The following is a 25,667-nucleotide window of genomic DNA, read 5'->3' on the forward strand; positions in this document are numbered from 1 at the left end:
CTAAATAAAAATAAATAATTAAAATATGGAAGTTAGTGGTTTGCAAACTAAGAGAAAACAAACTTTCTCTGCTCTAAAAACAGTAATGTATTAAAATTTATCTTAGTTATCTATATTTTTAACTTACTTTTGGGAGATATTGCATGTTTTGTGTTTTCACCACAAGAACAATCGGGACTTATAGCGCATAAACACATAAAACTGTAAATAAATAACCTATATTGCAGATGTTTTTGTTGTTGAAGTAGCAGAAAATATTATGTATACATTTTTTTTCCTGTTTTCATTAGAAAAATGTATTTTAGGTAATGTTTCACTGCTTGAAAATTAAGAATGCATCTAAATCACAGAAATATACTGTATTTTTAGCTTTTCCTATCAAAACAATCGGGGTTCTCCTGTTAAAAGGTGTAAAAGATATATAACAATAAAAGATTTAATGTATATGTTTTGTCTGATTTGGTTTGATGTAATGAATTGATGGTAAAAAAAAAAAAATGTATGCAATATTTAATCATGTTTTTATGACCAGTAATTTTGCCTCAAGGGGTCAGAAAACAGCAGCATTGCCAGACTTTATTTCTGACTCATAATGATTTATCCAGAAAAGTCAAGCTGCTGTTCAACTTTAGGCAAAATAATAAATAAATACATAGCAATGGCTTTGTAACTTCACTTTTAGAGCTTAAAATGTTCAGCCCGACGATCAGATAATCATTACATGTAGTAAAAGAGATTTGAATAAATTAACATAATGTAAGATTTACCCCGCTTCGCTAAAATACATAAATATGTGTAACAGGAAAACATTATAAATGATACAGATTCTCCAGACTAGACAAGGATGCTGTGTAGGTCCGTTAGACAACATTACCTGAACCTAATTTTAGTTTTAAATAAGGCCAGGCTGTTGCTACAGAGGTCATGGTGGCTTAATGCTGTGGCCATTGGGTGTTTGAGGACATCCTGACACAACCCTAAACGCTGGCCAGCACCACGCTAGTAGGAGAGACTCCATTGTTTTAAAGAAGAAAGTTTTCCTCTTATTAAGATGTAGGGAAAACTCTATGCTCTGGTATTAAACGCATTAATATGTGAACACATTAAGATACAGCAACGAAAGACCGGCAGAGTACGAGACATCTCAGTGACTGAGAATGATTTTTAGTTTTTCTACAACTTCAATCTAAGCAACGTATCTAAAAAAACAAAAACATTTTACATTGCTGTAAATGCCAAACTGTCACTTCTATGAAGTTTTGTTGCTCACGATACAAACCCAATTTTGTAAGGAATAGTCCATGTATATTAGGACGAATTGTGTGGAATTCAGTTGTAGAGCAATAGAACATAGTAAGTTACACACATGTAATTTATTTTATTTCCACAGTAAATGATCTCCTGATCATCTTGCATAGAAAGTTAAATCATCTATAAAAGTGGTCAAACAATGATTATGTGAAATAATTAGAACATAGGTTGCACTGGCATTAAGTGGAGACAGTTCAAGCACCCAGCATGTGCAGGTGAGTGAATCTTCCTCCATGTAGACAGAGAGTCTGCTTAGTGTAGTGCAGTGGTTCCCAAAGTGGGGGGTCCCACCCCCTAGTGGGACTTGGTGTAATTGCAGGGGGGCATGGTAGAAATAGACTGGAAAAAAATACCAATTTTGAGAGGTTATTTAAAAATATATGTATTAATGGTGATATTGAATTCAATTAGACAGTTCAACCTCAAACAATTACACTTTAAAAGTGGTAGTTTTATGATTTAGAGAAGATTGCAGTTTTACAAACTTTATTTTGTGGAGTCTCAGAGTTGTTCATGCAGTGGAAATCTAGGGAAGACTAGCTTAGATGGAGATCAAAATGCCTAATGCTGCATAATCAGATGTGAGGAAAAAAAGGAGCGTAGTGTGCCTCAGGAAGCGTATCGTCCTGTGGCATTAAAATGCCAGGCAGACTCTTAAATGTCGTGTGCCATTACTGTCACGCTTTAGCTTTCCCACATTGTCTTTCTCTTTTCTTTTCTTTTAGTGATGAGTTTGTTTTCTTCTCACAAAAAAAAACAGCAAAAGGCCCGTTTCACGAAAGATTAAACTTTTAATCAGCATTATAAATCATTCTATAAATACATGGTTGTCTTTTCATTAAGAAGGTATTTTAAATAGCAACATAACAAACAAGCAGTCGTGGGGGGGGGGGGGTTGCAGCAGGTGCGGGTCAAAGGCCTTAACAGCGGAGCGGTGGGAGCTGCTGTGTTTCAGTCCAGTGTGGCGGAGGAGGAAACTGGGAAGGCGAGCGCCTCGGTTAGGTTTGGTGTCTCTGCAGCTCGCGTCCTCATGTCATCACCGCTCTGGAAGACATCGCGGACAAGAGTCAGAAGGAAAACGCTGGCAGAGGGACGGCTGTGGACTGTTTTCATGCAGCTGAAGTAAACTTACTCTCAACTTTCTTTTTTAGTGGGGAGAGCGCTGCTTTTGCCTGCAAGACAAAGGAACAGTTTTTATAATTCTCCTCTGTCTCCACATGTGCAGAGCAGATGAGCGGGCAAATACCCAAACCATTAATAAATACTTAGTAGGTAGTAGGTATTTGTTTAAAAAGCAATAAGGTCTAAATCTTCTTCATAAAACAGCTTTTGGATGTCGTCAATGTTCAATAATTCATGGCCTAACGTAGGGATGCACAATATATCTTGAACATATCAGCATCGCAATATTGTTGAAAATGACTGTTTGGAGTACAATAATCGTTGGGTTTGGTATATTCCGATATATTCCAAGTGTTACCAACTTGCATTTTAGGTGCTTGTGTTTAGCCAACTACTTTCACTGCTGCAGATGCTCACACTGGGTAGAAATTACATTGATCAAGATGCTAAAGGTGCCAGAGTGATGGAGGCCCAGATGTGAAAAAGAGGAAAGCAGAAAAAAAAAAAGGCACATTAGTCGCGTTTCCATTGACCAACAGATTGTGCAAATTGTAATTACGGAAATAAATTTGTTTAATGGAAACGCGGCAATTTAGAAAAACATTCCTATTTTTCGATAAAAGGTTTTTGCACCAGGCTGAGGGGATTTTTTTAGCCATATCAAAATTGGTATATTTCGCAAAACTGCATTAGAAATATTTTTTTTTGCATCACACGCGTCACGTGACCAACAACCGCACATTACTACTGGTGAAATAGACGAAGAAGACAACAGGAAGTCTTAGCAGGATGATGACGCGGCATGTTTGGATTCACGACCGCACGTTTTTTACATTTAGTTCGTGACAAGGGTGTTGAAAACTTACTAGATCCAGAACAACAAAGAAATGCGAACATTTACCAAGATCTGAAGCGGCCATGAAGGAAGCCGGGTTACACAATCCGTGGCAAGCCTTACGTTGAAAAAATGTAAAACTCAGACAGAAATACCTGGCAGAGAAGAGAGAGCTCGGCAAAAGTGACGTCGGTGGAAAAGATAGAATTTGTTTCAAATACTTCTCCCTCATGGACGAGACGCTCGCGTGAATAAACGTATCAACGTATGATTTTAATCGCATTTGCTTTTTTAATCGCAATTGTGAAAATGTGTTTTTATCAAAATTAGCAGAATATCGACAATGTTTTGCGCACATTTGCAATGGAAACGCAGCTACTGATATCACCATCAGATTATTTCCCATAGTTAGCGGCATCACAAGACTTTCTAATGCCGCTCCTCCCTAAAGTAACACGAAAAGATGTCGACAGCTTCGTGGTTGGAACTCGGGTTTGATTGTGTCGGCATAAAAATCCCCGTTTATATTTACAACGGCCAGCAGAAGGATTCAGATCGCCTCTAACTGTGTCTCTGCTCTGTCTTCTCTAACCCCCAGTCGGTCGAGGCAGATGACCGTTCACACTGAGCCTGGTTATGCTGGAGGTTTTTCCTTCCTGTTAAAGGGGAGTGTTTCTCTCCACTGTCACTTCATGCTTGCTCAGTATGAGGGATTGCTGCAAAGCCATCAACAATGCAGACGACTCTCCCTGTAGCTCTACGCTCTTTCAGGAGTGAATGCTGCTTGTTAAGACTCAATGCAATCTGCTGGGTTCCCTTACATACGAAACTTTTTGACCCAACCTCTATAATCTGATTGAATTTTGACTTTGTAAAGTGCCTTGAGATGACATGTTTCATGAATTGGCGCTATATAAATAAAATTTAATTGTAGTTCTTTTTGGGATTTTGAGCGACCAAAAAAGCCCAAAGGAGTAAATCATAAAGACACGATAGAAAACTTTATAGCTCATCAGCTGAGAAAGTAGATTTCTAACCTTCTTGATGGCAGTCCAGTCTTCCAGGATGTCGATGTCTCTCAACATGTAGACGATAAACGGCCCTGCAACAAGAACAAAGCGCTTTTTAACTCCCCGTGACACATTAGTTTATCGCTCGCCTGTTGGCGGGATGCTGGTTACGTTTGCTTTTCTCACCTGAAACTAGAGCAACTTTCTTCTTTCTCTCTGAGCGACCGAGCAGATTCTTCTTTTTACACTTTTTGCCTATCAGCTCATCACTCCACTCTGCAACAAAGAGAAGCTGCAGAGTAAGAAAACCTTTTCTAAAGCACCGAAAGCATTGAAAGCAGGGTTAGGGAGGGAACAGACTTCAAACTGGACTGGAAAGAGCCACCAAAGTTAGAAGCAGGGTTCCTGCTCATTTCGTCTTTCAAAGAAACATTTTCCAGACTTTAAATAGAGAACCAGCCAAAAATAAAAAGAAGGAATCAAGGAACAAAGGAGGAATGCCTCAAGGTAAGAAAGGAAGGAAGTAAGGACACAAGGAATGGAAGAAAGGAGAACATAAGGAAGGATTAGGTAAAAGGTAGGAAACCAAAAAAAGGAAATAAAAGCAGGAAGGACACAGAGATGCATTAAGGAAGGATGCAAAGAAACAAAGGAAGGACACAAGAAATTCAATAAGGCAAGAAACAAGGAATGAAATGAGGAAAGAAAGAGGGAAGAAAGAAGGACTCAATGAAGGAAAGAAGGAAGGACAGAAAGAAGGAGGGAAAGAAAGACTAAGGAAGGATACAAAGAACAAAGGAAGAACACAAGGAATGAAAGGAGGAAAGAAAGACAGGGAAGAACACAGTGAAGGAAAGAAGGAAGGATACAAAGAAGGAAAGAATGAAGGACACCAAGGAGGGAAAGAAAGAATAAGGAAGAATACAAAGAACAAGAGAAGGACACAGGAAATTAAACAAGGGCAAATAAAAGAAAATAAGAAAGGACATAAGGAAGGAATAAAGGATGGACATAGTAAAATGGAAGGAAGCAAGAACAGGCAAAACGGATAAGGACACAAGGAAGGAAGGAAGGAAGGAACTAAGGAAGGAAGGAAGGAAGAACATGAGGCAGGGAGCAAGGAAAAAAGGACACAAAGAGGAAAGAGAGGATGGACAAAGGAAAGGAAACGAGGCAAGGAGAAAGGAAGGACACAAGTTTGGAAATATCCTTCCCAACTTCTCATTTCTTTTCCACACCTGTAAAATATGTAATAACTAAAATAATAACAAAAATACATAATAACTAAATAATCAAAATACATACTAACTAAATAACTAATATAATAACTAAAATACATAATGACTAAAATACATAATAACTAAAATACATACTAACTAAATAACTAATGTAATAACAAAATACATAATGACTAAAATACATAACTAAATAACTAAAATACATACTAACTAAATAATATAACTAAAATACATAATGACTAAAATACATACTAACGTCTCTAAAAAGGTTCTTGTTTCTAATAGTAACATCTTACCTGAGGTGAGGTCTATGTTCTGCCTGTCCTCCTCTAGTCTGCGGATCTTCTCCAGTAGCTCTGCCTTCATGGCATCAAACAGCAAGGAGCGCTCGCTCTGCGGCACACAGACCATAAACCTTCAGACCAGTCCGTCTCTCAGGGACGCTGCTGTCTTTATGGTCCACCTGGTCAGCGTCCACACAGAGACCGCTCAGACGGAGCGAACCAACTACACCACCCCGCTCAGATGGACCTAAGGGGGCTAATTTTATGTTACATTTTTATGTAAACTGGAATGAAACTATGAAATCAAAAGTATAATCTATAAGTATAATAATATACAGGTGCAACCGGCCCTTTTCATGACTTCATGGTGCCAAAGTGGCCTAATATAGAAGAGTTTGACTCCCCTGCTCCCCGTCAGCAGAGTTTACCACATGAGTTATGGATCTGAGCAGCTCCTCCAGAGTTAATGAGGCTCTTTGACTAACCTTTTCAGTTCATAAGAGCCCCTTCCTGACATGTCTGCTATATTCCTGGGACTTCATGACGCCGTTTGCTCTCTGATGTTCACTAAAAAAACCTCTGAGGCCTTTACCAGAACCTCTGCATTTAAGCTGGAGTTAAATCATACACAGCTGGACTTTGAAAGGTAGCACTGGGTTTTATGAAGGGGTGTCAGATTAAAAAGGGGGCCTTTTCAGATTTAAAATGGTGAGAAATTAAAACTAAATACCTTAATTCTACCCGTTTATTCTGAAAAATGTTCTAGAAACTCTTTCTGATACATAAATAGGAGATTTCTTGGGATATTTCGGTTGTTCTGACGACAAAAAAAAGAGGCGTAGCTTTCACTGTCAGTACAGGCATGAGGTCATTGTGCACATCTAGGAGGATTTTTTTAAAGTAGACAATTATTAAACAAATTGGGCAAATATTGCAAACAAAAATAAATGCTAGAATCTAAAATAAAGTTACAACAACTATAAATATAGAAATAAGAGCTATAAAGAGATTAAACGTACATGCATTGGCATTGCATTTATAGGTTGTATTAGGAAGACATTTAAAAGGACCAACAGGTTCCTAAAAACATCTGCAGCTCTTAGAGTTAAGCCAGTGCGTGCTGGATGTGATGCGTGACGCGAGAGTGGATCACCTCCAGGTGTTGCCTCGCCCCTTGAAGTTCACACTCGTGCTTGTGTTTGATCACCTGCAGACACAGGTCCCGGTACACTCCTGCAGAGAGAGAGCCAGAGGCAGACGCGTCAAGAGACGGAGCCGTCGCTCCCATGCAGCCAGGGCGAGTGCTAAACCCTGGCTGGACCTTGGTTTGTTTTAAATTCCACGTTTTAAATTGGGTGTTTTCTGCCTCTCCACATAAACAAGCCCTGCTAAGGACTAGGTGCGTGTGAGAAGTCAGAAAAGACTGTCTGGATTTGATCAAATGCAATTTATCTAGAAAAATCAAAGCTGAAAACATCGACTACCGTATTTTTCGGACTATAAATCGCTCGGGAATATAAGCCGCATCAGTCAAAAAATGCGTCATAAAGAAGAAAAAAAAACATTGCATTTATTTAGACATTTTTCACACAATCCAAGGCTAAAAACCGACATTTAATCTGGTAAGGCAACTAATTCAATCACACAGCTGCATCCACGACCGGCTGAATAATATGAAACATACCTGGGAGGATGACTGATGTAAATTAGCACAACAAGCCACCAACTCCAACCTTGAAAGTTCTCGTCAGAGTAAAGTTGTTAAAATTACGCTGAAATTAGACCGTGAGCGTAACGGTGCTACGCGCTAAGCTAACAGTACAACACGGATGTTTCAGAGCAACATAAAGCTCACGTGGATCAGAGAAGATGGAAACCGCCCGGACCACAGAGCTGTAAGCTAGCGCTAGCTGTTGTTAGCTTCACGGACAGCGCAGTAACAATTTCTACGAGCTGCACCATGCAACGCTTCGCTGCGTGACTGCAGACTGAAACAGCGAAACATACAAACATGTTCTTTGTTGTCTATAACTTAGCGTTTCAATATTTTTTTAAGTGGTACGGGAGCCTAGAGCGCCCTCTAGTGGTTATAGACGGTACTGTTTTTACTAATTGGTTCATGTTGATCAGTATGATTTACCATTTAAGTCGCACCTGACTATAAGTCACAGGCTTGGATAAACTATGACAAAAGTGTGAGTTATAGTCCGAAAAACACGGTAATTGATCCTGTTGATGACTGCACCTTTAATACAAATAGCAAAACAAAAAGGGAGGAGGGCTTTATTTTTCTTTCCTACCGGCCACTTGTGTTCGTATCTGCATGCTGTTCTGCAGCGCAGCCAGCGGCTCTCTGTATTCTCCTGCCTTGCCCGTCAGCACCTCGTCCAGCTTCACCTTTACCTGGTTCAGCCGCTCCCGAAACAACCTGCGGGCACACGACGATGAAATCAGCCTCCTCTGCTCATTGCGTGATGCTGTGGGCCTGTCTTTCTCTTGGAAAGGTTAAAGTGTGTGGCATCATGAACTCTGAGAAGCACCAGGACATCTGGCCGAAAACTGAAAGTGGATCATGTCTGGATCGCAGCGGAACGTGACACTGCACTGCAAAAACGGATCTAATAGTAAGTACAATTTTCTTGAAATAAATGCATTTGTACTTGATTTGAGCAGGTAAATAAGATCATCTGCCAATGGAATGAGTATTTTGATCCATAAAATAAGATAATTAGATATACTGCACTTGAAATAATATGATGGAGATGAATTGTTCTTATTTCAAGTGAAAACATCTTATTCCATTGGCAGTTAATCTTATTTACCTCCTCAAATCAAGGACAAATACACCAATTTCAAGTAAATTTGACTTACTTTTAGTTCCCTTTTTGCAGTGTGGGACGAGTTGAGCAGATTTTGATGTTTAGGACGTCCTACACTGCAAAAAGGGAACTAAAAACAAGTAATTTTTTTTCTTGAAACGAGCATATTTGTCCTTGATGTAAGGAACGACTCATCTCTACCATCTTATTTCAAGTGCTGTATATCTAATTATCTTATTTTAGGGGTGGAAATACTCATTCCATTGGCAGATCATCTTATTTACCTGCTCAAATCAAGGACAAATACACAAATGTCAAGAACATTTTACTTATTTTCAGCTCCGTTTTTGCAGTGCATGTGTTTAGAGCTTTACAATTAAGCCATGAAGCCTCCAAATTAGGAGATGCACCGATAAGACTTTTCCTGACCTCGGCGGGCCACCCACACGTCACCTAGCGAGCAGAGGCGTGCGGCTCGGACACGTCGAACGCAACGAGCTTGTTCAAATTACTTCTCTTTGAGCTCCTGAAATTGTTTCTCCAGATCCATCATCTCGTCTAGACACTCCCCTCTTCTCCGTTCGCAGTCCTCATCGTCCATCTCTTCAAAAGGGACACATGACACAGGACACATTTCAGCTCTCTCGAAGGTTTCACACCAACACTTTGACCCCAGGGTTGCCTACCTGAACTCTCCTCTTCCTCCTCCTCTTCTTCCTCTACCTCCTCACTCTCCTCCATGTCACTGTCCCTCTCCTCCAGGCTCTCCTCCATCGTCTCCTCTCCTCCCCCGCCCCCCGTTCTCTCGTCGTCCTTTGGTTCCTCCACCTCTCCGTTGGCTTCGGGGAGCTGCGACTCTCCGTCTGCCTCCATCTCCTCCTCCGGCTCCCTATCAGCGGGCTGGGCAGGCATGATGGGCTGGAAGCAGAAGGTAAAGCTGAATATTTGAATTTCTGGGGAGATGAGGATAATCGTACGGGCAAATAAATCAGCAAATAGTGGAGAGGCTTAGGCCTAATATTTACGCTAGAAAAAAACTTTTATTTTCATTTATCTTTTCTCCCTGGTTGTCCCTGAGATACTGGTTAGGAGTCAACTTGGACTGCAGCGTATGGAAGTCCAAAGGTGGACTATAGACTAATATATATATATATATATATATATATATATATATATATATATATATATATATATATATATATATATATATATATATATATATATATATAGAGAGAGAGAGAGAGAGAGAGAGTATATAGCTCTCTCTCTCTCTCTCTCTCTCTCTCTCTCATTCATATATATATATATATAAGAACTGGGAATGAATACTGAGGCACCTTACTGTTTTTAACGTCAGTGTGAAGTTTGCTACAACGCTGCCTTTATCCGGAAGTTAATATTATATTTTCAAAATCTTATTTAAAACTTATTCCAGAATTTCCAAAATAAGAAAAAAACTTTTTAGCATCCACTTCAAACTCTATGACGACACAATAATGTATAAATAACTGTCCTAAATTTCCTCCAAAACGTGGGTAGCCGTTGCCAAGAGCGTTTTACTTTGGTTACCAACCGGAAGTCCGCATCCTTGGAAGCCAGCTAGCTTGACCGTCGGCAGCTTCCGTGATGTCATTGAGTGAAAAAGAAAACGAGAAAACGACAGAGAGCGACAACACCTAGAGCCGAATAAAGAGTTGCGTTTAGCTCGGTTCGAGTTGTGGTGGATGTACATTTTACCAATAAGCCACGGCGGGGGGACGTGGAAACTATTTCCTCGTTGTCTTTCAAAAAGCAGCGGTAAACGGCCGGTGGAGTCAAGTGCAACACTAGCTAACGCTGAAACGACACACTCACACACACACAGCGAGGGAAACACGGCACGTCGCACACATGTTTCCCCGCTGGTGTTTAATACAAGCATTTACGGGGGTTTGGTGCCAGGCGGTGTGCGCCGTTAAACCGCGCAGAGACACACCGGGGCATCTCTTTTTAGAGATGCCTCGGGATTAAACACCGTCCCCTCTCCGTGTGTGCAGCAGGCAGCCGATGCTGTTTGAGATTAAATCGCCGCCCGCTGCATCTGAGGGCAAAATGGGGAAAACAGCCCACGCTCACCTTGTCAAAGTCGCTGAGACGCAGAAAGTTTGAAGTTCGCTTCACTTGTTTATTTCCATTGTGAAAAGTACTTCCTCTTCGTCTGGCTCCGCTTCTCTTCGACACTTTGCCGAACTCAGCGAGCCCCGTCAACTCGGCCAATCAGCGTCGAGGTCTCCGGTGAGCGTGGCCAATGGGAGAGCCCATCCCGCAATGCTGTCATCCAATCAAAAATTAAAAATAGTGCTCGCAAGCCAATCGCATCTGGTGATCGCCAATATCAATATTAGTTCAAAAAAATTCATATAAGTACAGTTTCACAGAGTTTTAGTGTAAAAAAAAAAAAACAACTGAAAACAGAAAACTAACTCTGCACCCTGAACACACCATCCTCACTGCAGACCCGGCTGCAGAAACAAATCAGGGGGGGCATTCCATTTTTTTAGGGGGGCACACTTTTAAAAGTTTTTTATTACTTATTTATTACTTATATATATATATATATATATATATATATATATATATATATATATATATATATATATATATATATATATATATATATAGCAATAGTGTAGTCAGTTTTGTCAAATTAGGCAGGCTTCACACCAATTAGGCATTTGAACACAAAAGCCTAATTTTTGTTCCAATTAGCTGGAACAAAAATAGTTAATGGGCAGGTTGTAAAAAAATTGGGAAGCTTTTCACAACATTTGTTGGGCTTTTAGAAAGAATTACTAACAAAATATATCAAAATAGTTGTCAACTTCGGACAGGAAACCAAAAGATTTTAATAAAATGCCATCTCCTACAACTCATACTGGTCAATTTATTTTTTTAAATAAGTCGAATCTGTTGATCTGACATCATCATTGAATAGTAGTTATAATGAATAATATTGATTGTTATGATAAAACAAGAAAAGAATAATGGGTAATCAAGTGTTTGGTCAGTGTAAACGCCAAGGAGGGGTTGAGTTCTACTTATCAACTTAAAAATATTTCATGACTGCATGTAAGAGATATGTTTAATTGACCTATACTGAGAGAAATTAAGTTTATATTAAGGTAGATTTACAACTCATGTTGGGAAGCTATTTATAAATAATTTTTTTTCGGTTGATATATCGATTGTTAAAGAGATTGTGTGTGTTATGTGGTTGTCTGATTGCATATTTTGTTCGGAGGCCGTATGCAGTTTTTTTCCGACGCGGTGTTCTTCGAACACCGCGTCGGCGACTGAAGGCTATAACTCAGTGTCCCGCCCCACTCCATCTGTGATTGGCTAGCATGTTGCCTTCAGTCGTTGATTTGATTGGTTAAATTGTATGATTGACACATCAAAGATAGTACTAATAGAACGATGGCCACTCCGAGGTATATATATAAAAACAAAAGACAGCTTCCAGTCCAGGGCGGGCACAGCTGGCTCACAGGGCGGGCACGGCCCCCCAATGCCCGCCCATGCCGCCGGGTCTGCTCACTGTCAAACATGGTGGTAAAGGTGTCATGTGGTGGGGACGCCTTTCTTCAGCAGGGAGTTGACTGGAAGATGGGTTGTGATAATTGGAGGGCAGGGGTCCCTAACCTTTTTGAAACGAAAGAGCTACTACTAGTTAATGTTAATTTAATTACGGAGATACTGTTGTAGGGTTCTTGTTAGCTTATTCTTTGATATAGATCTATTTGGAGTAGCGACATTTTATTATTAATAATTATTATTATTTTGGTGATCAATGGCATTAAATTGTGAAATATGTATTAAATGTTGTGTAAATGTCTTGGGCGTATAGTACGTAATATCCATCCATCCATTATCTAACACGCCTATCCCTATTGGGGTCGCGAGGGGTGCTGGTGTCTATCTCCAGTTGTCAATGGGCAAGAGGCGGGGTACTAGACTTAGACTTAGACTTAGACAACTTTATTTGTCATTTTGTATGCACAGAGTGCGCACAGAACGAAATTTCGTTGCATACAGCTTGTAAATTGCAGTAAAATTAAATTACAGTATAAGGTGCAGCAGTGAACCTTGTGCCCGCAGGCGGCATGATTGTGACCCCTGGTACAAGGAGATCCTGGAGGAGGACACAAAAGATTCAAGACTGAGGAGGAGGGTCAGCTTCCAGCAGGACGAGGGTAGTAAACGTACCGTGGAAAAGATCAAAAATTTAAGATGTTCGTGTGTTAGAATGGCCTAGTCAAAGTCCAGACCTGGATCCAATTTAGAATCTGTGGCAAGACCGGAAAAGTATTCAAAGATGCTTCCTCCCATCTGTATGAGAGCTCTTTTGCAAAGTATTGGCAAACATTTCAGGCTCTAGATGTGCAAAGACGGGTCCACTAAAACCTTTTAGTTTGTAATTCAGCAAAAAAAAAAGGGTATTGACTCAAAAAGGCTGAATAGTGATGGACAGACTTTTCTGATTTTTAATTGTAAAAAAAAAAAATTTGAAGACATCTCTTTCCACTTCACATTTATAAACACATGAAACGTCACTTCAAAATACACAGATGTTTGTGTTTGCAGTTTGTCTAAATGTAAATCTATAGCTGAAACCATATAGCAGACCTACAAGGAAATACGCATTTTTAAATTATAAATTTCGTTAAAGGTAAGGCCCAAACTAAGTACCTGTTAAAAATGTGTTTTATTTCTCTAGAACCTGTTAAAAAAAGTACATTTAGGTTTCAAGGTATCTAAAATGAGCCTTGAATGCAAACATAACGTATTTCTCCTTTACCCAACTGCAGTACCCACTCAGCATAGATAACGTTGTTACAAAACTATGTTTAACCACAAGGTGGCACCAAAGTACGTTTAGTAAGAGGCGAGATCAGCAGACTCAGAACTTTTTGACAGCAAAAAGAATGAAGAAGATGTAGAACACATTATTGAAGTCAAAGGTTTGTTATATCCTTGCGACAAATGTTACATCAAACCGTTCCTGCAGCTTAAAGTCCTTTTATTGAGACACTGGAGTCTATGCGAGGCATAGCTGTCCCTGAGCCACCTGTTGCTGCTCACTGCCGCTCAGCTGGTTGAAAGACAGCTGCTACCTTTCTTTGCCTGTCACTAAGACACGTTGTTTGCTATGAAACATTTCTTGGTTTTTCTTTCACAATATTTCAGATCAAACAAATTGTAATGTTAGACAGTAAACCTGGAGTAAATGCAAAATGTAGAATTCAGAATATTTTTTTTTTTATTGAGGATAAAATACAACCTAAAAAATCAAACAAAAACAGCTTCCAAGGCTGTTCCACTCTTGAAGGCTACTCTTCTCTATTAGGTGTTTGTGATGGCAGTTCGTTGTTTAGATTACGGTGTAAGAACATCAGTCTACTCTTTTAATTCAGCCAAAGTGTGGGGTTTCAAAGAATGAAGAGCCGCTTTAAAGCTAGAACACAATATCTCAGTGGGAATTAGGTGTGAACACCCCCAAGACTTTCATTTTGTTTTTGTTCTGGCCATTCAGAGATGGAAGTAATTCATGGTTCCATCACTTCCTGGAAGTAGGAAACGAGGCCCAGACCATCACATTGCTACCACAACCACGTTTCTTTTCTATATATTCTATTTCTGAAATGCTGTGAGTTTTATCCAAGATGTAATAAGATGTCTGAATATTTTTCTTGGGGATCTTCAAAACTGAGAAGTGCTTTTGGACCTTCATGTTATAAAACTCTCCCACAGATACCACTTTAATTCAGCCTGGTTCCTTGTTGTTCAATCATGAACTCTGAGCTAACCACCTGCAGTGTTTTAGACATTTGTTTCAGGATCTTTTTTAAGTTCTTGGTTGAGTTGTCTTGGTGTTTTTGGGCCGGCCACTCTCCGTCTGTAGCCAACAGCTCTCACTGTGGTTCTGTGGAGTGTAGAAGTCTTAAAAATGTCTTTGTGACCTTAATCAGGTCTGGGCGTGGCTCGTGAAACACATTTCATTTATAACAAGGCCAGATAATAACCTTTTCACAAAGGGATCAGATCGCTTCTTTCCCCTAGAAATAATTTCTGCAAGTGCACTGCTCTAACCACTAGGTCACCACCCCCCCTGTGCTGTGAATTATTCGCCTAAAAATGAAATTTCCTTGATGATTCTAGACGTGTAAGTGGGGAAAAAAAGCCAAATACAAAGGAAATCCTGTTCACAGCACTTTAAATTCAACAGTTAATTTAATAAATCACTCTTGTAACGAACGATGCTGTAAGGAATTGAATTAAGACAAGGGAAAAAAATCAATTTCAAATGTTTTTATTAAAGTTGCATAAAAGTGTAACAAAACCGAGCAAAAACAAAACCTGTTGTTGATATTGCTACATTTGTCTAATCATTGTAAAAAAAAAAACAAAGAAAAAAAAAACACCACCACCATTACTCCATTCTGTATGGATTAGCGCTTGTATTTAGCCTCAATGATAATCAGTATACACCTTTTTTTTTACTTTTTTTATTGTAATTTTTCCAAACAGTAAAAAAAAAGACTTTTCAATAACAGTCTAAGAAGATATATATTTATATATAATCCAAAACCTGAATTTAAAACAAACAAAAAAAAATCCACTCAAATTGAGCTACTGATTGAAGTTGCCTAAAACTATCTGACCAATGAACAAAGCCGCAGAGAGCTCAGTCTGGGAACGCCACAGATAAAAGGCAAAAGCAATCGCACCAGAAAAACAAAACGCATCTGAATGGATTTTTTTTCTTCTTCTGTTCAACTAAGTGTTATTCCAAGGCTTGGCATCAAGAGGTGTGATGATCACGATAAAAACTGACCAGTCGTACGCGGGTCGGTGTGAATAACATTGTTTTACCTAAACAGAACCGCTTTATAAAGAACTAAGTATTAAACACGCACTTCTAATAAGAAAAAAGAGAAAAAACAGTTCAAAACAAGGAGCGAGAGAGGATCCGAGATTCTCCACGTAAAGCAGAGCGTCTTGCAAAAAGTATTCACTCGCACATAACTTCACATTTATTCATGTCACAACCACAAACTGCCACGTGATGTATTAGGAATTCATGTGACAGACCAACACAAAGTATTGAATAATAAGGTGTTCGTTCACAAATAAAATCCCACGCTTTGAACAGCTCCGTTCAATCCAACTGAACTTTTTTTTTTGGATGACGTGCAAAATGCTGTGAGCGGCAGAAAACCAGCCCTACACACCCGCCTGAACTCTACAGGGAAACACGGTGGTGACAGCATCATGCTTTGGGCAAGCTGAGAGGGCTTGAATACTGATTCACAGACGCTGCATCCAATCTGAGCGACTTTGTGCTAATTTGTAAACAACTGGCAAAAACATCTTTCTCCACATGTGCGAAGCTGGTAGAGATATACCACAAAAGACTGTAAATGCAGTAGAAAGTAGCTCTACTTTACGCGTTTTATTCCAAAAAAAATAAATAAAAATACACTGGAAAATCCCTATTTCCCTACAGTTCATAACTAATCAATACTTTGTGCTGATCTGGTCAATAAAATCCGAATACAATACAGTTTGCAGGCATAAAGTGATAAAATGTGAAACATTTCAAGGAGTACTAACGCTGCAGGAAGGCAGTGTAGATCTGCTTAGTAACAAAAAAAACTGAAGTACTCCTGTTTTTCCTTTTTTTTTTTTGGTTTGTGTAACATAAATTATACCTAAGGCAACATCTGTTTTTTTTTTATATAAACGGAAAATGGACTAAGGGAGAGGGAGGGGGGGATGTAATGGAAGAAGGAGTGAAATGAGAGAGCAGCAGTTTGATAATAGTTGAGAAAAAGGCAGACGGTAAAAGGTCTGAAACAGCAGGTGCAGACGGGTCGCAACAAATGTTACTGCTGCTGTGGGCCGACGGGTGTCGGCCTCTGATCTGATCAGAAACAGATGGCTTATCCTTCGAGATGACTGGCAGGTGCAATTTGGAGGTGGATGACACGCACCTGCAGCTGTGGACGTATGTCGGTTCTGTCTCCGCGCCTGGAGATAAAGCCGACACCAGCCACAGGGGCAGGTGTGCGGCGTGAGGAGAAGAATGAGCTAAACGGATTCAAACAAATGAAATACAAGCGCTCCCTCCGGTTTCTGGGCTTCTCATTGGTTGAGTCTACTGGCGTGACGGGCTGAGGAGGGAGCCTGGAGAAGTGAGCGCTCTGTTCAGAGAAAATGTGCAGCAAATGAGAGGAAAGGGATGCCAGGTTGGGGGTGGGGTGACTTTAAAAAGGCAGCTTTTTACAGGGTTCCCCTTTATGACTATCAGTGTGTGTGTATGACAAGAAATAAGAACAGGAACCAGTCCTATACAAAAACAAAACTCCTCAGGAAAATCTGTCCTACATAACAGCAGAATATACAGGCCCAAAAAACACTCCATACTATGACAGATGTTGCTGTACATTAGGTAGCAACATACACTAACAACAACACAGACATATATGTGTATGTGCAGGCTAGACTGAGGAAAAGTTCACATTCAGCCTAATTAAAAAAAAAAAAAAAAAAAAAAAAAAAATCCACTTCTGCTTTAGCTTCAAACCAAACAAACGTTTATTTGACGGTCTAAAAACTTCCTAAAAGGTTCAACCGTTATTTTCAGGCATCAAAGTTTCCTCTTCGCTGGACTAAGGTCAGATTTTAGTGACGCTTCGTGGTCAGAGCTTCAGATTTTCTTCCACCAAAAATGACACAATGCAGGTTTTTATTTAAAAAAAGGGCATATATCATCATATTTCCGACCCAGAAAGCCTAGACGTCCCGAGCGTATGACGCATACAAACGCAATCTCAGTCTTTCCACTAATTTTCAAAGTGGATAACAAATTCTGAAATGTGCTTCTCTGAACACAAAACAACCCTTATTGAGTCACACCTACTAAAACAGGAAGGCACTGCCATATATGGAGGATGCCGTAGCGTCTGGAAATCTCTCATGGTACTTTTCTTAACAATAAGCACCCTTTTAAGAAATATGTGTCCAATGTATGGACGACACAGAAAAAGGACACAGTGAGCATTTTAGCTCCTTACCTGCAAACACAGGTAAGAAGGAGAGATTTTCACATTTTTTGTCCTAGGCTTAAAACAAATAACTGGAATTTGGATTAAAGCGGACAAAACAACAACCGAAAACTAAAGGAACATGACAGTTCATGCCACGGCTAAGAAGAATGGCTCAAGCAGGGAGTCAACAGGCAGACCCAGGTGACGTTTGTTTGTAAGCATAATGTGGATCGGGTAGGAAAATGCATTACTTTTACTTTTTAGTCTGCAGTAACCTGCACCTTTAACCTGCCTTAATGTTAAAAGTTTTGAGTTACAGTTTTGCTCCCATGCTGCCATTCTCCACTGGGGTGAATTGCAGGAAGACTTCCTGATAGAGTTTTTAAATCCCACTAGTTTGCTGGTTTGTTAGATTTCCAAGCTACAGCCATTTCTCTTGATTTCATCCCTCTCAGTGAAAAAACATCCATATAAATTCTCCCTTTTTGAACCCAAATTTGAGCCTTTAGACTTTGGCATCACTGATCTTATCCTTGATATTCATTGTGTTATTGTCTTATAACCAAGTTTAGCGGTCCAGAAGTAACCCCATCACTCTTCAGCCACTTCCGGCTGCTTTCCATTTGATTTTTTAAATACATAATTCTCAATTTTAGACTTGAAATAATTGTAATTATCGTGAGCTATGATCCTGAACACAGGAGAAGTTGCAAAAATGATGGTATATGCCCTTTAAGAGACTCTGAAAATGTCTTAATGCAGCATTGCACTAATGCCAGTGTTTAGGCGGCAGAATTTCCCTAAAAAGATTACTATAAAAAGTTAAAGTAAAGTGATGATCTCCATGCCCTCAAACAGAACCGGTAATGGGAAACAAATCTCTGAATGGTGTCTGGGACAACTAAAAACAAGTTAAAATATTCACATATTCACGCTGGTGGATCCTTCTTCATCCTCGGTTTTGACTCCATTTCTTGTGGCGGTTGGCTGGTATTTTACGTGTTCTCCTTCCCACTCCAAGCCCACCCCGCTTTTACAGTAATTATGGGACTCTGTTCCTCCTCAGGCAGATGGGAAAGTGGGAGGAAGAGGAGAGAGATTAGCAAGGAGAGAGCCAATAACGGCAGGAGGCGAAACAATAGGGAAGGAGAGTGCCTGGATTACGACAGACAAGTTGGCTTGCAGATTATTTATTTCCACGGATGAAAGAAGTTCGAGTGGTCCAAAGTACACCCAAAAAAAAAAAAAATATGAAGAAAAGTGACCAAGACAGCCGGGGGTGAAGTCAGGTGGTCAAATTCTAAGCAGAAACGATGCATTTAATGACCTTCTATGGAAGCAGAAGACATTAAAAGATAAACGTTGGGCGTGGAAGGAAGTCAAGACGTGAGGGTCGGAGAGGACGGGAACATGTGGGGGAAAAAGGAGGGATGCCATTATTTCTTCTGAGGCGTAGAGAGCTTCTGCATTCCTCTGATCTTGTCAAGCAGCTCTGAGACGAAGTCCTACAGGGAGACAAGAAGGACAGGACTCAAGATGTGTACCTTTAAAAAGTACACGGAGGGAAAAAAAAAAATCAAATTACTTTACCTCAGTGGGTTTAAAACAGTCAACCAGCAAGTCCTGTAACACAGTGAAACATGACATGAATGGAGCGCCGGTTTTCTCTTTCCCCTACGTGTTTAAATGCACGTTTTCCTCACCTTGACTCTGGCTGCTCGCTCAACGTCACTGGGCATGTCCAGCAGTTCATCCACATCGATCTCCAGCTCTGGGATGGCCTCCTCCTACAGCGAGAGAAAGAAACGGCGACAGCAATGAGCAACGAACGCTTGCTTAAACTCTTATATCTCATGCTACTGCTGATTGATGTCTACTTCTAAACACTAGAGGGCAGCGAGCATCCATTGCCCACTGGAGGAGAAAAAAAGAAAGAGGACACAAAGAGATCTCCATGTGGCCAGTTTTCTGAATGTTTAAAAGATGGAAAAACCACCAGCATAGATACAATATTATTAGTGCTTGTGTATGTTTCCCATGCAGACAGAGGATGACTGTACCAGGCTTTCAAAAGAAGGAGTATTCAAACAAATATCAGCACCTAAAACAATACATTAAAAAAATATGGACATTTTTGCTCAAAAGTAGGATAAGACTTTTTACTCTCTTTGTCCAACCGCCCCTTAGGGAAGCATAAACACGCCTAAAACGTGCAAAACATTAAAGGTAAGCCTGGGAAAATATGGAGCTAAGTTATGTCTTGGCATAATTTTACATGGTTGCTATTAATTGACAATATTAATAGAAAAACCTGCACAGCATCAGCACCAACAACATAATGAACACAACACATGAATCTGACTATGTAGATATATAGATATAGATATATATAGATATGTACTAGAAGCAATGTTATAAGGCTCTTTTCAGAGCATCGGAACAACAGATGAATTATAGAGAGGTATTTATTAATCGGGTCCATGTCAGCGACGCAAAAACCAACATGTGTTGTTTTAACACAAGAATACACATTGAAAGACAGTTTAGTGCCTTTTATTAAACCATATAATCTGCATTTAGGCAATTTAAAGGTGGTTTTGTTTTAAATCAGTTTTGCTACCAAGTGTCGCTTCAACAGATCTTTTTCTAATCTTTGTTTACAGAATAAAAAAAAAACACAGAAACATTAACTATAAATATCTGTACAGGAGAAATTCACTGATCACAATTTAAAAAGACTTGTTCTCAATAACAATAATAAGAAGAAAAAGGGCATTAGGGGAAGATAAGCCATCAGATGTTCACGCGGCCTTAAGTGATAAGCAGGTAATTAATAACCTTCAGATCAACAGAAAAAAGTAGAGATAGAGCAATCAGCTTATTTTCCCATAATGGCTCTGGACAGTGATCGGCAAGTAAAATATTGAAAATATCACCAACAATTGCATCAGACCTGAAAAATCCTTGTTTAAGTCCATAAAAAATGTTCCTAGTTGTCCATCCTTGACATCTCTGCATGATTCGCCATAAACTTTAGTATCTTGGCCACTAAAATCTGCTCCAGGAGTAGGGAGACGCCATAAAAATCCCCCATTTATATCACTGGTGTCAAATACCCCATCCAAGTGTTTTGCTATTGTGCTATGACTGATGTAAATGATGTAATAATGTGAATCAGCAGGTGAGACCTCAAAGAAAAACTGCCCATTGTTGCATTTATATTAAAAAAGTTCTATCTATGACTGTTGACTGCTAATCCTGAATTTTTGGGTCCATAACCAGTGACCAGCTACAATAACCGGGGGGAATTTATGACACATCTGCTCATGCATAGTACGGACACACTTGACTGTAGTAGAATTTGGTAAATAGGTGACACAAAAATATTCACCTGCATGTCATCAGCGTAGACTTTGCAAGGGATGTTGTAGTGGCGACAAGTTCAGGAAAATATTTAACTGCGAAAATTGCGATAAATCATTCCAATTATTAATAACTCAGAGATCCCCATACTCACCGCTGTCCGTGAGTTTTAGCATCTCAGTCACTGAAATAACACACCTAGTGTGGGCATTAAGCGAAGCTAGAGTCCATTTAGTTGGTCGAGTCTGTTAAACTTGAAAGCACGACACTTGGAATATAATTTCCTGTCAAATATTACATTTAAGCAGTTCACTTGTAATTGTAATATTATATCCACTGGCGTTGCAATCACCATTTCATTTACTGTGCAGCCCTGTGTTGCCGTACTTCATAACCTGAGACGGGCAGATTACGGTGATGTCAGATTAAAGTGGTCCGAGAACGTAGCCCTGAGGAACCCCACGTGTCATTTTAGTTTTCCTTGAATTACAATTATCAAATGACACTAAATTTGTCCCGGTCAGCCACATCAGATCTGAACCAGTTTTCAAATGCTGCCTGAATTCAAGCAACGCTCTTGTTAAATCGCCTTTCACCGCGTAAGAGAAGTGAGTCCGTCTTTGTGCGTCGTCATTGTCATAATCAGTCTTCCTTGTTGTCCATCCTTTTAAACCACACACACTGGCTCAGTGTGGTTTCTGTCAGAGTGGCACAACACAAAAACAAACAAAAAAAAGCCTCACATGCACACACATTGGTACGAGCCCTCATTTCCTCCTCTTTTCAGCTCAATTGCTACCCTACACTCATGTTGTCCTCCAGGAATCTCGCAGTGGCTCCGGTCCTCCCCCTCGGTTGGAGATGCCCACACCAGCTGTCTCTGCACCTGCCCAACTACACCCCACCCCCACCCCCCCACCCATTCGGCTATCTCACCATACAAACACCAAATCCAGGACCAGCAGAGCGGGAGGCACAGGATGCCGAGTGTGCACATTCAAGTGTCAGATTAACCGGGCCGTTCCTCCGGTGAAAACTCACACACTACTTCCTAAACGCGAGGATTAAGGAATTATAAAATGAGCTAAATAAGTCTGAGCTGGGAGAGTGTGTGTGTGTGTGTGAGTGTGTGTGTGTGTGTGTAATCCTGCACAAGACAGTCTGGGTGTGTGAGATAGAGACTGAAAGTGACAGATAGACCTACTGTCAGCAAACAGACTTAATGTAAGCGTCAAAGTAGGCTGTAGCACACAAGAAACACGATCAGAGAGAGAAAAATGCACTTCAGTAACGTCAGCTACTGTAGGAAACTCTGACACAAAGGAGGATCAGGCCAACACGTGGTCTCCATGCGCCTCTGAGCTCTAAGAAAAAGGACCACAAATGTGAACAGAATAAGGGATGCTATCCTTAAAAATCATCAAGAATGGCATGTTTGAAGTCATCTTCTGGCTAGTTAAAAGATTAAATGTGACGCCTAGCGCTGCCTGTGATTTGTGTTAATCTGCGGAGCGAAAGGCGGGGGGGGGAGGGAACGCCGAGAGGAAGGAAGGTAAGAGGTTAAGGAGCGCGCGGAGAAGAGACTGCAGCTGAGTGGGGCTCTCTGAAAGAGCGAGGACGGGCAGAGGAAGGAGTAGACTGAGTGACATGCTGGGGGGTGGAGAAAGAAAAAAAACAAAAAAAAGGCCGGAAGACAGGCTTCAGAGAGGAGACACAAAGAAAGCTGGGATTCACGAGGGAGGATTTCCAAAAACAATCATCCAGACTGACTGACTGGCTGGCTGTCTGGAGGGAGAGAGAGGGAGAGAGAGAGAGAGGGAGGGTAGTGTTGTCTGCAGATGTGGCCGGGTGTAAAAGCGGAGCCACGAGATCCTGGCAGGGTCTTCAGGGTTGGACGCAAGGCGCCGCGGTGTGCAGCAATTCAAAGACATCCAGAAAACAAAGATGAAAAGCTGCGCTTCACCCTGCAGAAAACCCCTTTATCCTGCTAGGTGTTGCACCTGCCTCACATGTATAGATGTGACAGGAAGATTTGAAGGCAGCAACAACAACAACAACAACAACAACAACAAAGGGCTAAATTGTGCAATTTAAAGCAATCTTCAATTTATCTTTCAGCAACTACCTGCTGAAAGACCAAAGTAGCCTTTGAGGTGTTGTGGGCATGTTGGGGCAATCTGCTAGCTTCCTCCAGTAATAAACAGGAATGCCGGCCTGCAATAAAAAGCTAATTTAATTGTTTTGTTTTCTGTCGTCCTCCATAAAGCAGAATCAGACCCTACAGGAGCTTTTTCTTCTACAAATCCCCCTGTTCCCCTTCCTCTCTGATTGTTGGACATTAAAGCCGACGCTAACGTCAGCTTTGCTTTCAGTGGCGGGAACCGTGATGAACGGTTTAGGCTGTGCTTTAGAGACAACTATTACACTGGGATTTGTGCACATATAATAGGAACAATTCATCGCCGTCATCTTATATCAAGTGCAGTTTATCTAATCATCTTATTTTAGGGGTCAAAATACTCATTCCACTGGCAAATCATCTTATTTACCTGCTCAAATCTAGGACAAATACAGTTATTTCAAGAAAATGTAACTTATTTTTAGTTCCGTTTTTGCTGTGTGCGTCTTGTTTCTGGACACGTTTAGCACAGCTTTGCTCCAAGCTGTGAGAATATGCGTATGGCCCGCGACGGCAAACTAAACGTTTAATTTTATGCAACGATTCCGTTCATTGTCAAAACTGCAGTGTAAATCCAGATTCTAGAGTCGCGACCCTTACTGAAATTAGAATTTCATCACTTTCACGTCTTCCTTTAATCCAGGGCATTAAACCCGCTGCTGTAAATTTATTACTCTATTTTTCTCTCTCCTTGTTTTTCATAAAATCAGCTTTTTTTATGCCATGTTTTGTTCTGTTCCTGTTTGCAATAATGGAAACAACCAAAAGGGTTTGTTTCTGATGGGAACGAGAGCGACATCTCTCCAAAGATAACATAACATAGTACTTAGTGGAAAGTACATTTATTACCATAGTTATTTATTAGGGTTATTCACTCACACCCAGAACTTATTGCATTTAAGGAAGAAAATATGAGAAAACCTGAAGTTCTTCAATAAAGAAACACTTAAAGTAATTGTATTAAATAACCACAACTATCATAACAACAGACTAAGAAACCCCATTTTCATTAAAAGTTTTGGTTTAGAAATCCATAAATAAGTGTTAGAAACACAGAAGGCGTTGAAGTTACGTGTTCTTTAACAGGTTTATGTTGATTTCAGATCTCCACCTGCATCGGTATTCTGCTGGATCTGCTAACTTGGCATCCTTTGCTGCCCTCGGCTTACATTTAATTCCTCCGGTCATCTACGCTCAGTCTGATGGTAACGCGGCTTCATAATCGCCGTGGTCTCTGTCAAGCAGGATTTAAACCTCCAGGGATCAGTTAGCCCGAGTCCCATCCGTTGCTTTTAAGGCTCAGCCGTGCAGATTTTCTTCACTAATCTGCGGTACTTCTTCCTCAGATTTGCGTGGTTTCATTTCTCCGCTTAGCGCACCGTGGAAGGCTAATAAAGGTCTGCAGCTTAGAATGGATTACCGGAAATGTTGGAGAAACAAAAAAACATGCAGTTTCGGGACTGGTTAAAACTTTATTTAGGCCCAGATAGATATACTGGTGACTACAGCCGTGTTATTTGCGTTGGAGAGGGGACCCCCGACCTGTGGCTAAAAGCCTCTGCTGGATGTAAATCAGCAGCGTCACCTGAGGAACAAACGGCCGTACTGCCCGGCTGGATCATTGTGGCCTTTAAATTTAATTACGCTCTTCCTGACAAGCTTCCAAATGTGATTCACCCAGACACACGAAGCGGAGGGACGGGGCACCGGAGGCAACGCCGCTCGTCTGGAGGCTTCCTGTCCCACAGAGCGGGATGACATGTGACAGCATGCGAGCGCGGCGTCTGAATGCTGGATGTGTGTGCAGATGAGAGTAACTTCTCTGTTACAGGGAGCTTCTGTGTTTGGTGACATCAAGCCTGAACGCCGCAAAGGAAACATGAGCTTCACATATACAGAACATAAACTGAACTAAAAATAAGTAAAATTTTCTTTAAATGAGTGTATTTGTCCTTGATTTGAGCATGTACATAACATGGTTTTAGGGCTGGGCGATATGGATTAAAAAATAAATCTCCGATTTTATCATACCAAATCAGATTCATCGATTTTTTCCTCCTTTTTGTTTCATAAAAAGAAATTAAAGAAATTATTTTAAAACCTTGCTTTTTATGTCAAGCATTGCGTCAGGGAGTTGACCTGAATTCAAAGTGCAACTAAAAACAAGCTGTGAAACATGCTTGCAAAACAAGATGGCAGCCGTGCCATTATAAACAATGAAAATATAACAAAACATTTGCTGCTAGTGGTATTACACATTGAGCTAAGAACAGGCTTCACTGCACTTGTGAACTTCATACTAAGTCAAAAAAAGTAAATAAGTAAATGAGGTACCTCGTATTATGGTAAAAATTTTTTTTACACTTAACAATATTTTGACAATATATTTGCCTAAACATATATTCAGCATCACATGC

The 25,667-nt window shown here is 40.3% G+C and overlaps 1 protein-coding gene and 1 long non-coding RNA gene across 3 annotated transcripts; both read right to left on the reverse strand.

Annotated features, from left to right (window-relative positions):
• Nucleotides 1–2,079: 2,079 nt before the first annotated feature.
• brms1 (BRMS1 transcriptional repressor and anoikis regulator) lies at nucleotides 2,080–10,869 on the reverse strand. Of its 2 annotated transcripts, none has more exons than XM_012876790.3 (10): nucleotides 10,735–10,869; nucleotides 9,306–9,537; nucleotides 9,132–9,222; nucleotides 8,101–8,228; nucleotides 6,954–7,033; nucleotides 5,813–5,909; nucleotides 4,465–4,554; nucleotides 4,306–4,370; nucleotides 2,444–2,483; nucleotides 2,080–2,355 (listed from the first exon to the last, which is right to left on the reverse strand). In XM_012876790.3, the coding sequence occupies exons 2-10, from the start codon at nucleotides 9,529–9,531 to the stop codon at nucleotides 2,348–2,350; spliced, it is 825 nt and encodes a 274-aa protein (XP_012732244.2). In that variant the 5' UTR covers nucleotides 9,532–9,537; nucleotides 10,735–10,869; the 3' UTR covers nucleotides 2,080–2,347. The 2 variants fall into 2 exon arrangements, with proteins under 2 accessions (XP_012732244.2, XP_021179393.2); XM_021323718.2 differs by lacking the exon at nucleotides 10,735–10,869 and adding an exon at nucleotides 10,193–10,333.
• A 6,363-nt stretch (nucleotides 10,870–17,232) lies between these two features.
• On the reverse strand, nucleotides 17,233–19,520 carry LOC118556525. Its single transcript, XR_004932551.1, has 3 exons — nucleotides 19,412–19,520; nucleotides 19,299–19,331; nucleotides 17,233–19,213 (listed from the first exon to the last, which is right to left on the reverse strand). It is a non-coding gene; the product is annotated as an uncharacterized LOC118556525 (long non-coding RNA).
• Nucleotides 19,521–25,667: the final 6,147 nt, after the last annotated feature.

This window comes from Fundulus heteroclitus, chromosome 14 (genome assembly GCF_011125445.2).
Source record: "Fundulus heteroclitus isolate FHET01 chromosome 14, MU-UCD_Fhet_4.1, whole genome shotgun sequence".
NCBI classification, from domain to species: Eukaryota; Metazoa; Chordata; class Actinopteri; order Cyprinodontiformes; family Fundulidae; genus Fundulus; species Fundulus heteroclitus.